The sequence below is a fragment of the Myxine glutinosa genome, chromosome 2 (assembly GCF_964187855.1).
Source record: "Myxine glutinosa chromosome 2, kmMyxGlut1.1, whole genome shotgun sequence".
In the NCBI taxonomy this organism is placed as follows: Eukaryota; Metazoa; Chordata; class Myxini; order Myxiniformes; family Myxinidae; genus Myxine; species Myxine glutinosa.
In genome coordinates, this window is record NC_136262.1 from 106944371 (window position 1) to 106959996 (window position 15626).

The window sequence follows — 15626 nt, forward strand, 5'->3', positions numbered from 1 at the left end:
ACACCTCCAGGCTATGTCAAAACTACCTTCGAGGAAAAGAACAAGACGGTAGGCTACAAATAATGGAATGGCCAGCACAGTCTCCAGACTTAAATATATTTGGTCCTCCAGGAACAGCTCACCCGGCGTGGCCCTCTGGCGGGTCACAGCACGTATCCCGGCGAAGGCAGGCGGAAAAATCCTCGCGGCGCGTATCTCAGCAAAGGCAGGCAGGCAGGAAAATATGCGCGTCTGTGGCCTGGCACGGCTGTCTTTCACAGTGCGATTAATACAACAACTCTGATTCGTAATTCGTCTCTTGGGCCGCGCAACTCGTCTGCACTCCTCGGGGATCTGACTCCAGCTCAACTGAGAACTCAACTCGCGTTCATCTCATAATTTGGCGCATCTCACCCGAGCTCATAACTAGTGTTTGTACTAAACACCCCGCACTCTCATAACTTGGCGCATCTGACCCGAGCTCATAACTTGTGTTCGTACTCAACACCCCGCACTCTCATAACTCGTCTGCCTCCCTTCTCATAACTGAGGTCGTCTCATAACTTGGCACATCTCACCCGAGCTCATAACTGAGGCGGGGGCTCTGGGCACAGGGTTATATCGTCCCGCCCTGGCCCGCATCAAATGTTCCAAACCCCGCCTTTTGCCGCAGTGGTAAGTCACTCCCCTTGAGCCCTGATTGGCGGCTTGTGCTTACCGGTCACTCCCACTCCTCCTGCCCCGCCTTCCTTCGGCCTTGATCGACTTGTTCAGGCCGGCCTCGTGGTATTTTGCGCCAAAACCCAAAGCATCGAGGCATCGTAAAGGACCTAACTCTCCTTGTCCTACTCAACGCAAAACTAAACACAGGAAAGGTCTACGCTTACATTTACTACGAAATAACTGAGCTTTAAACGAGGCTACGTGTTGTAGTGTAACTAAACGATGAGGGGAAATTAACCTTTATTATAAAAACACAAAACCGCAGCTACATTATATATATATATATATATATATATATATATATATATATATATATATATATATATATATATATATATATATATATACACAGACTTGGCATTTAATATGGAATTTTTTTTTTCTTGACTTGGGTTTACTTTCTGAACTCCGTATATCAATCTGGTGAGTTTCTTTTACAGTTTGGTGATTTATTTGTTGAAAGAACCATGTCACTGATTGTCTGTCGCAGCAAGAAGTCAACAACAGGATTATATCACAGGTGGCGTGGCAAAATGTACGGACAGGTGCATTTGATGATTGGCTTCACAGTCGGGTATACAAGGGTTGTTGCGTTCTGTATTAGTGGAAAACAACTGCTGCACGTCTCCAAAAGTTATTGCAGCTTCCTCTGGAGATGGTCCGTCAACTCGACAATGCTGTTTGTCATGGAGTGGTGGCTTTACGAAATTACGGCATGAAACAGCGTGCTATTGCTCGGCAGTATGGCATCACTCAAGGTCAGGTGTCAAAGATGCTGAAACGAAATGCTCAGAGGGGTGTCCCTACTCCAATACTGAGGCCAGGACGTCCCCGCAGAACCACAAGGAGGGATGATCGCCAGCTGCACCGGTTAGGCCGCAATGGCCGTACCAAGTCAGCTAATCGGCTTAGGGCTGAGTGGCAGCAACTGACAAATGGCACTCAACCAACGACTGCTTCAGGCAGGCTATCGTGCCAGGCGTCCACTGAGAACGCCAAGCCTGACCAGACAACACCGCCAGCGCCATTTGCAGTGGGCCAGAGAGCACCGTCAATGGCAGCCAGGACACTGGAATCACGTGATCTTCAGTAACGAGTCTAGATTTCTGGTCTATCGTCAAGATGGCCGCGTCCGAGTGTGCAGACAAGTGCATGAAGCCTACAACAAAGATTCTATAGTGCCAAGAGTCCAAGCTGGAGGTGGTGGGGTGACCGTTTGGGCTGCTCTTCATGCAGGGGGCAAAACTGACCTGGTTGTTCTGAATGGAAACCTGAACCAGTTCAAGTACAGGGCCATTCTGGAAGAAACATTGCTTCCATTTGCTCGTGCAGCCTTTCGAGGAAACTTTGTCTTCCAAGATGACAATGCACGGCCTCATCGTGCTGGCATGATCCAACACTTTCTTGCTGACCGTGGTGTCGAGCATATGGAGTGGCCTGCCATGTCCCCGGATATGAATCCGATAGAGAACTTGTGGGCAGAATTAACGCGTCAAATCGACCACTTGGACCAGCAGCCGACCTCTGTGCGTGAATTGCAGCAGGCTATTGTCACTGCATGGCAAGCGATTCCTGTCCAAACCTTGGCAAATCTCGTGAACAGCATGCCTCAACGTGTACGTGCTCTCCTGAATGCTCGTGGGGGTTACATGAAGTACTGAACTGTAATTTTACTGTCCGTAATCCCAGTCGTAATTTAACTTTTGTTTTTGTTCAAAATTTTTTTGGCTAATGTGCAAAATAAAGAGATACTTCTGGAAAACGTACACAAGTTTAACACAGTACTGTCCATGAATTGAGTTCGATATCAGTTTACATCACTTTCAAGGATCAATTTATTTGTTTCGAAATGTCAAATGTGGTTTTTGTTTCTTTAAAGGTCACATTAACAAAATCTAGAATAATTTCAACATAATTCCAATGAACTTTTGGTTCTAAGACATCTTGAAAAGTAAGTTCACCGCCACAAAAAAAAATTCCATATTAAATGCCAAGTCTGTATATATACAGTATATATATATATATATATATATATATATATATATATATATATATATACTGTATATATATATATATATATATATATATATATATATATATATATATATATATATATATATATATATATATATACATACACACACATACGTACATATACATATATATTACTATCTATTTAAGTGATGGAAAACATGGAGTAGCTGGTAGAAATGTCGCATGAAGGAAAGCGAGCTTTAAATACACGGTACTTTAAAATTAATTGCAAGGACATTCATAGACAATGAGCAAATCAATATCGCATGTGAGATTTGAACCTGGAGTCTTAGCATCAGGAGTTGTGTTCAGATGGGAATGCTGAACAGGTTGAATATCTTCCCATTTTCTTTCCCCTGTTTATGCTCCAGGGATTAATCTTCCGGTTCAAGTTCCTCATGATGTGCACATTGGCTTGTGCTGCGCTTACTGTCATCTTCTTCATCATCAGCCAGGTATTTCATTATTACCCTTCACAAGTAGCGCGAAGTGGTCGTTAGCAATTGGTTCACTCTGTCTGCCTGGCAATTTCTGTGATTTAGAAACGACTTAATGTCATTTGAACGTAATATTTTGAACACAGTAGAACATGAATCGGAACACGAATCTGCAGTTTAGCAGTATTTTGGCTCTGAAATTGGCAAATTGTATGGAATCTCGTCTTGAGCAATTGCTTCAGTCTGTCTGTCCGGCAGTGAAATAAAATTGCAAATCATTCCAAACAGGAAACCTTGAACTGTTACTCCTGCCTGACATCCATATTCTTGCTGTACGAGTGATTGAGTTTTCACGATAATGTCTTCAGGGTGCATAACACAAACAGGCATAACCATTTGTTTTTCGGGACAATCAAGAACACAACATGGGCACGGAGGACGAATGTAACGTCTTAAATAAGGTGGTGTAAAAGAAGAGGGTGCATCAACGGTGGTAAACCTTTGATTCAATGCAACTTTCTTTCTACTGCCTTTGAAATATTATTTCAATTGATTATATATTTAAACACTGTAGATTGTAGAACACAAATCGCCTTGCTTGCACCTCCAAAAACCTTCAACGTAGCAGTACCTGGGCAAAATTTACGCCGTCTCGACCAATCAAATTTGCTGTGCGTGGAGTAACACCTGGATTCAAACAATATGGCGGCACTTAGCGATGCAACCACAGAGCTTACGTTGTCCAAAATATCTGTTTGTTTCGAGCATTCCTTCTCAAAGATCGTTCCAAAATCATCAGTTTCTCCAAGAAGAGCTGGCAAAAAGTTCAGCTCTGGCCTGTTCCATTTGACCGATCGGCTTCGTAAGTTTGCCACTGTGCCTATTATTAAAAGTTCACGAACAAAGCGAATACGGTACAGATCGTACTCGGAAACTCAGAGTTTCAAAGACCCTTCCCATGACCTTTTCCTCAAGACTACATGGGGGTGAGGAGTTCTATGAACTCTCTAGTCTCATCTTTGTTGAAGTTTCTTTGGATTTCAACACCTTTGACATAACTGATTTGTTCAAGTTTTCCATTGGATTTGGCAGAAGGGTTTTGTGTCTATGTCGTGAATGAAGCTTGTTATGCATAAACCATATAACAGAAAGCAGAGATGAATCCTGGGAGGTGGTAATTGTAATATTTCAATGCATAGACAATATCAACATGGTTGAATCATTAAAAACGTTATCCTTGTTCATTTCCGGTTGTAGGTTAATGAGGGTCTCTTGCGCTGGGGAGAGTACACAGTACATGTGAATAGCGCATTCTTCACTGGCATCTATGGCATGTGGAACCTGTATGTCTTCGCCATCATGTTCCTTTATGCTCCGTCTCACAAAGGTGGAAGTGCGTCAGCACATATTCACAGTGTTCAGATATTTGCTGTCAACAAATGCTGAAATCATGCACTCATCTATCTACTCATCCATAAATCATGGAATTGAAGTTCGATATCGCACTCTCATTTTCACAGCTTCCCTTTCTTTTTCCACCCAAATCCACCGATATTCTCGTTTTTACTTGCTGTCTACAACTACAATACTCTGTGCTTTACCTCGTTTGCGTATCAGATGCCTCCGATAGCAGCGCCGATGAAATCCATCTTTCCGGAAACAGCAGTGCTCCTACAGAGGTGTATCGTCTCACGGGCAAAGAAGCACAAGAGTGAGAGGGAGAATTGTGCAACGTGTTGGGGAGGGTGGAGGAAGTGTAACGTGGAAGAGCATTGGAACAAGGAGTAAATGAACACAGGAGCTCTTGAAACAGTAAATAACATTTGCCTCTTGGAAAGTTACTTTTGTATGGAAACTAAACTAAGTTAGTGCACTTTAGTTATATATTAGAACATAATTTACATTTGTTTGTTTTGTTGTATTTCAATATTTTTTTAATTTTATTTTAAGGCTCGACTGGCTTGATGTCAAACTTCACTTCCCTGTGTATTTAGTTTATATCTGAGGAGTTTTTTCTAAATAACGATTTCTTTGGTAGTGGAGGTATGAAGTTTGTTTGAATTGTTTATTTGGACATTTTAGCATTGCATGCAATATTTATGACCGTGCCTATGATGTCACTATTCATATACCTTTTCTATAGCTAAACAAATGTTAACCTGCATTCCTAATGCCAAAGTAAATGGGTATGTTTATCTAAGCATGCCTTTTGTCTTGCCTGATTTCATTTTGTTTCTGCATGAGTGGTGTGGTGTTGTTTAATTAAACACTCTTTTATTACAACAATTCTCCATCTTTTTCATACATGTCCCCATGATTTTCTACATCTATGCAGTAAGGTATCTGCCTACAGATGTTAATGATGACACATTGCCCTTTTCGACCAATTGAAAAAAAAAAAAATGAAAAGAACAAGGGTCTATCAAAGTTCATTATGCTGCAATGCAAGGAAATTAAGTTTACATGTACATCAGAATAATTAGCAAATACTCCATTCTGGCACTGTTTCACCCACTGTTGTGCTGAACTCACACAGGCTAAGCACTTGAGGGCATGTTGGCATGGTTGACAGCGAGTGCCCCGGAAGCAGTGACGGAAAGAAAGTGGCAATTCTATGTGTGGGAAAATTGCATGCTTGATCAGGGTCGCCCAGATAGCTCAGATGGCAGAGCATTGGTACGGTTCACCAGACGACCTGGGTTCGATTCTTGGTCTGGGCGTGTAATGTTCCCACATATGTAAATTAATTAGTTTTAATCCTGTTCATTAATTTCATTGTTTGTACAATTATTAGCCCAAATTTTTAGTGGTACCACAGAGTTTCTCAGACCACTCCCCCCGCCCCCCCCCCCCCCCACCCTCGGGAGTACTAAATCACCACTTTTCATTTTTTCCCCATGCTCTCTCTCTCACGACACCAAATTTCCAAACTGTATCAATTTTCCGAGCTGTATCTCGGAGCCGACTGGGACTTTCAGAATGAAATTTTGCATCAATAATGTGAATAGAAAGTACGGGAGTTAACCTAATTTTTTTTGATTTTGCCCTAATATTACGGTCATGCCCTAATTATAGACATTTAAATATTTTTTAACCATAACTCGACTAATGTTTGTCCGATCAGAACAAAATTGCCCTCTACATTCCCCAGGGCAAGGTGCATTTACTAACAAAGCATGTACGGTACTAACAACCGCCGAAATGAATAATTCGCCTCGGTTTTTTGATAGCACGTTATTAAACCAACCCTTGTGGGGTATATAGATTACAGTAGATCTTCCCTCCTTACCTCACGTGTATATAGATCGTGTGGGGTATATAGATCTTACCTCACGGATGTCGGGATTCCTCCAAATTTCTTTGTTTAATGTTATATACAGCACTAGCGATTGTTTAAAATGCTAATCATGTGTGTTTGTGGTTTATAATATTTTACAAGCCTAGCTACGCTGCTGTTAGACTTTCAGTCTTGTTTTTTATCATCACTCAATTTTGCCAATGCGGAATCTTAAAGACTGCTTGGCCTTCCAAGATGTTTTTGCATCATAATAGTGGATCCGCACTGAAGTTGTGCACCTGATATTTGATTTGTGCCCTTGACCTATTTTTTCGGATTGTGACCTAATACGAAAAAAAACAGCTTTTTGATTACAACTTGAATAATTTTCATCTGATTTTCATGATGTGAGTTCTTTGGATAGACTGTAGATGGGGATATGTTTCCTTCATCCCTAAATGTTGAAGGTCAAGGTAATATGACGGTCCCAACAAAATATGGCTTGTGGGCCAAGGGTAAGTCACGGGCTATCACCAAGGGTACAGTGCAGGCGATTGCCAAGGGTAAGTCTCCTCTCCCCTCCCCCCCCCCCCCCCAGGTGGCCATTCAAGACCATCCTCCACCACCCAAGACATACTGGGCATAACTCATCATCACTGGAACATCATATGTCAAGAAGACCCCATTTGGCATTAGCTAGTTCAAAGCAGCAGAGACTAATTGAAGAGGGCTGGTGGGTGACTGCACAGCTCATAATTGAAGGCCGATTCGAGATCATCTGATGTCATCCACATACTGTGGAAGGTGTCATGGCCATCCAGTATTCGGATGTTGTGGTCTACATTGTCGGTTGCATACTGGACAAACTCAGTCGTCAGGTTTGGTACTTCTGTTCCATTTCATTTTTGTCATCTAAATGGTGTACCTCGAGCAGCATTTCCTTCAAATTGGTGTACTTCTTGTAAGGATCAGCAGACTCCATGGTGATGAAGTGAGTCAATTAGGAAGCGTGATGAGAAGTGATGATACAGTTGCACACCTAATCGTGACGTGATGAGAAGCCTAATCTTCTCTACATTAGGATTGTCCCTCTGCTGGCTGTAGTATTCCTGAAGCACAACCCGAGCCATTGTCCTGAAGGTGATCACATTTGGCTTGCCATTGATCTCGGTTTGGATGGTCTTGTCACCAAAGTGTTCTCGCAGCTTCAGCTTCATGGAGGGGTAGATCAGTGGTTCTTAACTTGGGGTGCACGCACCCCCTGGGGGTGTGAAACATGCCGGCCGATTCAATTACAACGTTATTAAAGGAGTGCGAATAATATAATTCCAAGTCTTTAATTCTTTGACCTATCCTAATTCATTTATTTCTGACAAGGGGTGCGAAAAATTATTCTGAGAACCAAAGGGGTGCAGGCACCAAAAAGGGGTTAATAACCACTGGGGTAGATGTATGCTTCATGTTGAGAGTCGACCAGTTTCTGTTCCATGAGCTCAATAAGATAAATTGATGGTGATTTGCTCGTTATCAAGAAAACTTGCAACCTCCAGGAATGCTTCTGTTCTCTTGTCATCTTGTGGCTGGCCCGGTTTTGCCCTATTCGAACGCTCTGTGTTCTTCTGTTGCGCTACTGGCATGTGCAGCTTTGACCTGGTTACCTCCACCACCAAAGGTGGATGGAGGTTATGTTTGCACCCCTGTCTGTCTGTCTGTCTCTGTTTGTTTGTGAACAAAATATCTCAAAAACTTGTGTATGGATTCAGATGAAATTTGGCAGAGATGTAGCGTATGTGTCACAAGGGCGAAATTATTAGATTTTGGTGAAGATCCAGATCCAGCTAATATAATTTTTAAAGTCATTCTTCACCAATGGGAGATGTCTCCAGCTTGCTTTATCTCTCGCTTGTCATTTTAGCAACATAGTAATGCAGGAGCTGAGGAACATCAATGCTATACATTTCTGGTCATATGGCTGAGTAGCCCAATTCAAAAACAAGCTCTGCTTCGTCCTCATGTCTCGATATTCATGTGACTGGGATATTTCCTGGAATTTCTTTGAATCCCTCCACGGTAAAGGTGCCGCAGATATGAAGCTTGTGGCCATGTTTCATCAAAAACGTGTGTTGTTTCAAGCGATGATGACTCAAGTGCTTACAGACTCACTCAGTCACTCGCTGACTTACCTACGGACATTGCTCGATCGCATGAGCTCACCAGACTAAAGTCCAGGTGAGCTAAAAAAAAAACATTTTTGTAAGGTAGCTCCAGCCCTTAACCTCCATCCTCCCCCCCCCCCCCCCCCCCAACCCCTACCCACTGTCTTGTATCAATTCAAATTCCGATGTTGGCAATATGCTGGCATATACGTTCAATCTTCCGTCCCAACACGTAAAGGGGCATTTGAATCAAGGCCAGGACCTGGATTTTCTTGGGCTTGGAAGTGGTGGGTAAGGGAGTGGAGTGGAGGGATAGGGGAGTGAAATAGAGAGGTTGGTAGGGGAGTGGAATAGAGGGGTGGACAGGGGAGTGGAGTAGAGGGGTGGGCAGGGGAGTGGAGTAGAGGGGTGGAGAGTGGAGTGAAGGGATAGGGGAGTGAAATAGAGAGGTTGGTAGGGGAGTGGAATAGAGGGGTGGACAGGGGAGTGGAGTAGAGGGGTGAGCAGGGGAGTGGAGTAGAGGGGTGGACAGGGGAGTGGAGTAGAGGGGTGGGCAGGGCAGTGGAGGAGAGGGGTGGGCAGGGGAGTGGAGTCGAGGGGTGGGCAGGGGAGTGGAGTAGAGGGGTGGACAGGGGAGTGGAATAGATGGGTCGGCAGGGGAGTGGAATAGATGGGTCGGCAGGGGAGTGGAGTAGAGGGGTGGGCAGGGGAGTGGAGTAGAGGGGTGGGCAGGGGAGTGGAGTAGAGGGGTGGAGAGGGCAGTGGAGTAGAGGGGTGGGCAGGGGAGTGGAGTAGAGGGGTGGAGAGGGGAGTGGAGTGAAGGGATAGGGGAGTGAAATAGAGAGGTAGGTAGGGGAGTGGAATAGAGGGGTGGACAGGGGAGTGGAGTAGAGGGGTGGGCAGGGGAGGTGGAGTAGAGGGGTGGGCAGGGGAGTGGAGCTGAGGGGTGGACAGGGGAGTGGAGTAGAGGGGTGGAGAGGGGAGTGGAGTGAAGGGATATGGGAGTGAAATAGAGAGGTTGCTAGGGGAGTGGAATGGAGGGGTGGACAGGGGAGTGGAGTAGAGGGGTGGGCAGGGGAGTGGAGTAGAGGGGTGGGCAGGGGAGTGGAGTAGAGGGGTGGGCAGGGGAGTGGAGTAGAGGGGTGGGCAGGGGAGTGGAGTAGAGGGGTGGAGAGGGGAGTGGAGTGAAGGGATATGGGAGTGAAATAGGTTGGTAGGGGAGTGGAATGGAGGGGTGGACAGGGGAGTGGAGTAGAGGGGTGGGCAGGGGAGTGGAATAGAGGGGTGGGCAGGGGAGTGGAGTAGAGGGGTGGGCAGGGGAGTGGAGTAGAGGGGTGGAGAGGGGAGTGGAGTGAAGGGATATGGGAGTGAAATAGAGAGGTTGGTAGGGGAGTGGAATGGAGGGGTGGACAGGGGAGTGGAGTAGAGGGGTGGACAGGGGAGTGGAGTAGAGAATTGGGCAGGGGAGTGGAGTAGAGGGGTGGACAGGGGAGTGGAATAGAGGGGTGGGCAGGGGAGTGGAGTAGAGGAGTGGACAGGGGAGCGGAGTAGAGGGGTGGGCAGGGGAGTGGAGTGAAATAGAGAGGCTGGTAGGGGAGTGGAATAGAGGGGTGGGCAGGGGAGTGGAGTGGAGGGATAGGGGAGTGAAATAGAGAGATTGGTAGAGGTGTGGAATAGAGGGGTGGACAGGGGAGTGGAGTAGAGGGGTGGGCAGGGGAGTGGAGTAGAGGGGTGGGCAGGGGAGTGGAGTAGAGGGGTGGGCAGGGGAGTGGAGTTGAGGGGTGGCAGGGGAGTGGAGGGGTGGACAGGGGAGCGGAGTAGAGGGGTGGGCAGGGGAGCGGAGTAGAGGGTTGGACAGGGGAGTGGAGCAGAGGGGTGGGCAGGGGAGTGGAGTAGAGGGGTGGGCAGGGGAGTGGAGTAGAGGGGTGGACAGGGGAGTGGAGTAGAGGGGTGGGCAGGGGAGTGGAGTAGAGGGGTGGACAGAGGAGTGGAGTAGATGGGTGGACAGGGGAGTGGAGTAGAGGGGTGGACAGGGGAGTGGAGTAGAGGGGTGGACAGGGGAGTGGAGTAGAGGGGTGGACAGGGGAGTGGAGTAGAGGGGTCGGCAGGGGAGTGGAGTAGAGGGGTGGACAGGGGAGTGGAGTAGAGGGGTCGGCAGGGGAGTGGAGTAGAGGGGTGGACAGGGGAGTGGAGTAGAGGGGTCGGCAGGGGAGTGGAGTAGAGGGGTCGGCAGGGGAGTGGAGTAGAGGGGTGGACAGGGGAGTGGAGTAGAGGGGTGGACAGGGGAGTGGAGTGAAGGGATCGGGGAGTGAAATAGAGAGGTTGGTAGGGGAGTGGAATAGAGGGGTGGACAGGGGAGTGGAGTAGAGGGGTGGGCAGGGGAGTGGAGTAGAGGGGTGGGCAGGGGAGTGGAGTAGAGGGGTGGGCAGGGGAGTGGAGTAGAGGGGTGGACAGCAGAGTGGAGTAGAGGGGTGGAGAGGGGAGTGAAGGGATAGGGGAGTGAAATAGAGAGGTTGGTCGGGGAGTAGAATAGAGGGGTGGACAGGGGAGTGGAGTTGAGGGGTGGGCAGGGGAGTGGAGGAGAGGGGTGGACAGGGGAGTGGAGTAGAGGGGTGGAGAGGGGAGTGGAGTGAAGGGATAGGGGAGTGAAATAGAGAGGTTGGTAGGGGAGTGGAATAGAGGGGTGGACAGGGGAGTGGAGTAGAGGGGTGGGCAGGGGAGTGGAGTAGAGGGGTGGGCAGGGGAGTGGAGTAGAGGGGTGGACAGGGGAGTGGAGTAGAGGGGTGGACAGCAGAGTGGAGTAGAGGGGTGGAGAGGGGAGTGAAGGGATAGGGGAGTGAAATAGAGAGGTTGGTAGGGGAGTAGAATAGAGGGGTGGACAGGGGAGGGGAGTGGAGTTGAGGGGTGGGCAGGGGAGTGGAGTGGAGGAGAGGGGTGGACAGGGGAGTGGAGTAGAGGGGTGGACAGGGGAGTGGAGTAGAGGGGTCGGCAGGGGAGTGGAGTAGAGGGGTGGGCAGAGGAGTGGAGTAGAGGGGTGGACAGGGGAGTGGAGTAGAGGGGTCGGCAGGGGAGTGGAGTAGAGGGGTGGAGAGGGGAGTGGAGTAGAGGGGTGGGCAGGGGAGTGGAGTGAAGGGATCAGGGAATGAAATAGAGAGGTTGGTAGGGGAGTGGAATCGAGGGGTGGACAGGGGAGTGGAGTAGAGGGGTGGGCAGGGGAGTGGAATAGAGAGGTTGGCAGGGGAGTGGAGTAGAGGCGTGGACAGGGGAGTGGAGTAGAGGGGTGGACAGGGGAGTGGAGTAGAGGGGTCGGCAGGGGAGTGGAGTAGAGGGGGTGGGCAGGGGAGTGGTGGAGTGGTGGACAGGGGAGTGGAGAAGAGGGGTCGGCAGGGGAGTGGAGTAGAGGGGTGGACAGGGGAGTGGAGTAGAGGGGTTGGTCAGGAAGTGGAGTGGATGGGTCGTGGAGTAGAGTAGAGGGATGCGTCGAGGATTTGCACGTTTGTAGATCTTGAAGAATTAGGAAGAAAATCAGAAGTAAAAATTAAAGTATGAAAAACACGATTCTATAAAAGCCGGCGTTGTGAATGAACGTGTACGTATTATGTTAAAAAGCCAGATTTTGCTGGATCCTTTGAGAATTTTGAAGCTTTGACGCACCAAATCGCTCCATGGAGGCCGCCATCTTGCGGATGCGGAAGTACGCATAAAAATTTGCGAAAAAGTTCAATAGGAGTTTGTTTCACCCGTCTTTTTTTGATTCACAATCTTATGCACCTCTAATTTGTAATTAAAATACTTTAAGACCAACCTCGTTCCCCGGGCCCGCACGGGCCCTGGTTATCTTCAACGAAAATCGTCACCAAACACCGGAACCAATGAGATTCGAGCATTTGAAAAAAACTTTTTTTTAAAGCTTATTACCGTTTCGGATGCTGAAAACGGCGTCAAATATTCTAAAATTGCAGAATGATTTTTTTAGAAATCTCGCGGCCGTAGGGGATAGTTTTTCACGGCCGGAAATATCCGAAGTTGAGACGGAATTCACCGAATTAATCAAAAAGGAAATTAGATAAATTTTAATCTCATCCAGAATGCAAATGGTGTCATTTTGAACTTGGTACGGTACCTACTACACCTACCTACTACCAACTACCTAACCTACTGATGCCATTGTGATGGGTAAAATAGTGGCAAGAGGCTTTGGCTTCGCCGGCTCATTGCGGCTTTGCAGTCGGTACTAGTGTATTATGACTTATGAGTACTGACCCACAGCATTTAACCCCTGACTATCTCTTCTCCTTCTCCCTCCTTTTGCTTTAAATATTTCCCTATTGATTCTTGTCTTTTTGCAATTGTTGTTTTCATGTATTGTTATGCATTATATTTTCCACTCTGTCAAAGCGCCTTTGGGCTTCTTGAAAAGCGCCATACAAAATAAATGAATTATTATTATTATTATTATAAATAACATGAGCAAAGATACTAGAGCAGAGCAAGAAAAACCACTCGGCCGTAAACCCATATAAAAGAGTGAAGTACACACTGGGGCTGAACGGCCGCCATTTTAGTTACGGTAGTAACTTATCTGCGGCGCTCCATGACCACTGCGTCACTGACGTGGCACAGAATGGTGAAAGGTTTTTCTTTTGCTTTTGGGGCAAAGGAGGGGATGGAATATCAATTTAAAGGCAGTTTTTTTTTCTAGCTGCTTTTCGTGTGTAAATGAATGGGATTATTTGCATTATGAGTGAAATGTTTTATTTTGGTGACATGATGGTGGAATCACTGGCGTTTTTTGTTTTCGTACCAAAGCTCATCGTTGTGTTTTAGTACCACAGCTCATCGTTGTTGCCAAAGATTCAATACATCAGGTTCTATCTTTTTGGGGGTTTTTTTCTATAATCAATGAGTAGATGTGTTTTGTTTTCATGTTTGAAACATTGATAGCATCTCCAGTTGACATTTCTATAAACGGTTCCCCTGATTAATCCATACCTGTTTCAGCAGTACACAATTCATCCAACCATAATATCGGAAACGCTTTCTATAATTTTACGAACTTAAAGGGAAATAATAGTTTCGGCAAACGTATTACATTTAACAGATGGATCAGCCTCTTTACAATACCCACGACAAATGACGTGTTGTACCTTACAAATCCCTGCTTTTCCCATGACTTGAAATAAAACATCTGATTTTCAAAAGTTATGTTTTTTTTTTGTTTTTTTTTTGTATACAAGATCGAGGCTCGTGAAAGAGCTAACATTAATCACACAGAAAGACAAACCGACACATAAAACATAACATGGGGAGCGGTAGACACGATGGGGCGAGAGGGGGAGGAACACAAACACAACATCTGAGAGCAGGGACATCGAGAGATCAGTGGGAGGGAGAGGGTTTTGGGGGGGGGGAGGCATGGGAAGGGGGGGGGGGTGGGAGAGGTATAAAACATAAGGACACTGCCAGGACTTCCAGGAAAGAAGTTGGAATTTCAAACAAGGTGGATCTGGGGTGAATTAGTGGGGGTAGAAAAGATCAAGGTTTTGGATGGGAAAAGATAAGAGATGGTGGTGAACAGCTGTTTTAAAGACCTGGAGGGAGGAGTGGGATTGAAGGGAGTGTGGGAGTTTGTTCCAGAGGCGGGAGAAAAGAGGAATGAAAGAGTGAAGGTGAGCAGAGAGCCGAGCTTTCGGCAGTTTAACCATCAGAGGGTTGCTGGCAGATCTTGTGCGACCTGTAGGAATATTTGGGGGACAAAGCACAGAGAGAGCTGGGGGAGCAAGGCCGGAGAGGAGTCGGTAGAAGACAGAAAGACTACCTACCTGTCTGCGGTGAGTGAGTGAAAGGCCCTTGGAGTTAGCTTCATCACGGGAGATTCCAATGATTCTGAAAGCTTTGGTTTCAACAGCGTGAAGCCGAGCTAGGTGTGAGGCAGGAGCACCGGCCCATAGGGGAGAACAGTATTCCATTGAGCTGTGGATGAAAGCCTTGTATGTGGTGAGGAGCTCAGGTGTGCCGAGGAAGGACTTCGCACGACGGAGGATGCCCAGTCGGCGACTGGCTTTGGAGGCCAGCTTGGAAATGTGGTTTTCCCAAGAAAGATCATGGCAGATAGTGAGACCCAAAAGCTTGAGCGACAGAACTTCTTGGAGAGGATTGTTGAGAAAGTAGATGGGAGGGTTGTCCAGTCGATCTTTTCGGAGAGACATCGTAAGAGTGTGAGATTTGTCAGGATTGAAAGACATGTTCCACTTGTTTGACCAGTCTGTGATTTTGTCCAGGTCTTCAGAGAGTGAGGAGGCTGCAGACTGCCGATCTGAGGGAAGAGGAATGCAGCGGCAGAGAGTGGAGTCATCAGCAAAGAGATAGAGAGGATTTTCCAGAGAGTCGGAGAGATCATTGATAAAGACCAGAAAAAGCACAGGTCCCAGAACACTGCCTTGGGGAACTCCAGCCTGAACAGGAAGGGGAGATGAGAGAAATCCATTCAGGGCCACACGTTGCCTACGACCAGAGAGGAAGTCCGCAAGCCATGCATGGAGATTTCCATGGATACCATAGGAGGAGAGTTTGGTGAGCAGAGCTGGGTGCCAGACCGTATCGAAGGCACGTGATATGTCAAGGGAGACGGCTCTGATTTCCTGTTTGGCATTGAGGACCTCCATCCATTGTTGAGACAGCAGAAGCAGCATGTCCAGAGTAGAGTGACCTGGTCTGAAACCAAATTGATGATCGGAGATCAAGCCATTGGAGAAGAGGAAGGATTTGATATCCGAAGCAATGATGGATTCCATGGCTTTGCTGATAATTGGGAGCAGGCTGATTGGTCTGTAGTTGCAAGGATCTGTTTTTGCACCTTTTTTGTGTAAAGCGGTAATGTTTGCTGATTTCCAGGATGCTGGCAGAGGACCTTGAGCAAAAGAGAGGGTGAAAAGAACAGAGAGAGGGTGAGATAGAGCGGCAGAGCAGGATTTTAGGACCCGTGGGCTGATGCCGTCTGGTCCAGTTGCAGAATCAGAG

General features: G+C 47.0%; 1 protein-coding gene across 9 annotated transcripts in view; it reads left to right on the forward strand.

The window, feature by feature from the left end:
* Positions 1–5459, forward strand: part of WLS (Wnt ligand secretion mediator) — a 98917-nt gene extending 93458 nt beyond the window's left edge. For 5 of the 9 annotated variants that reach the window (XM_078771388.1, XM_078771390.1, XM_078771386.1 and 2 more), the window contains 3 exons: positions 3108–3191; positions 4431–4560; positions 4791–5459. In XM_078771388.1, coding sequence (XP_078627514.1) covers positions 3108–3191; positions 4431–4560; positions 4791–4888 — 312 coding nt within the window. In that variant the 3' untranslated portion in view covers positions 4889–5459. Of the gene's footprint in view, positions 1–3107; positions 3192–4430; positions 4567–4790 lie in introns of all 9 variants that reach the window. The other 4 variants (XM_078771384.1, XM_078771382.1, XM_078771383.1 and 1 more) reach the window with 1 other exon arrangement.
* Positions 5460–15626: the final 10167 nt, after the last annotated feature.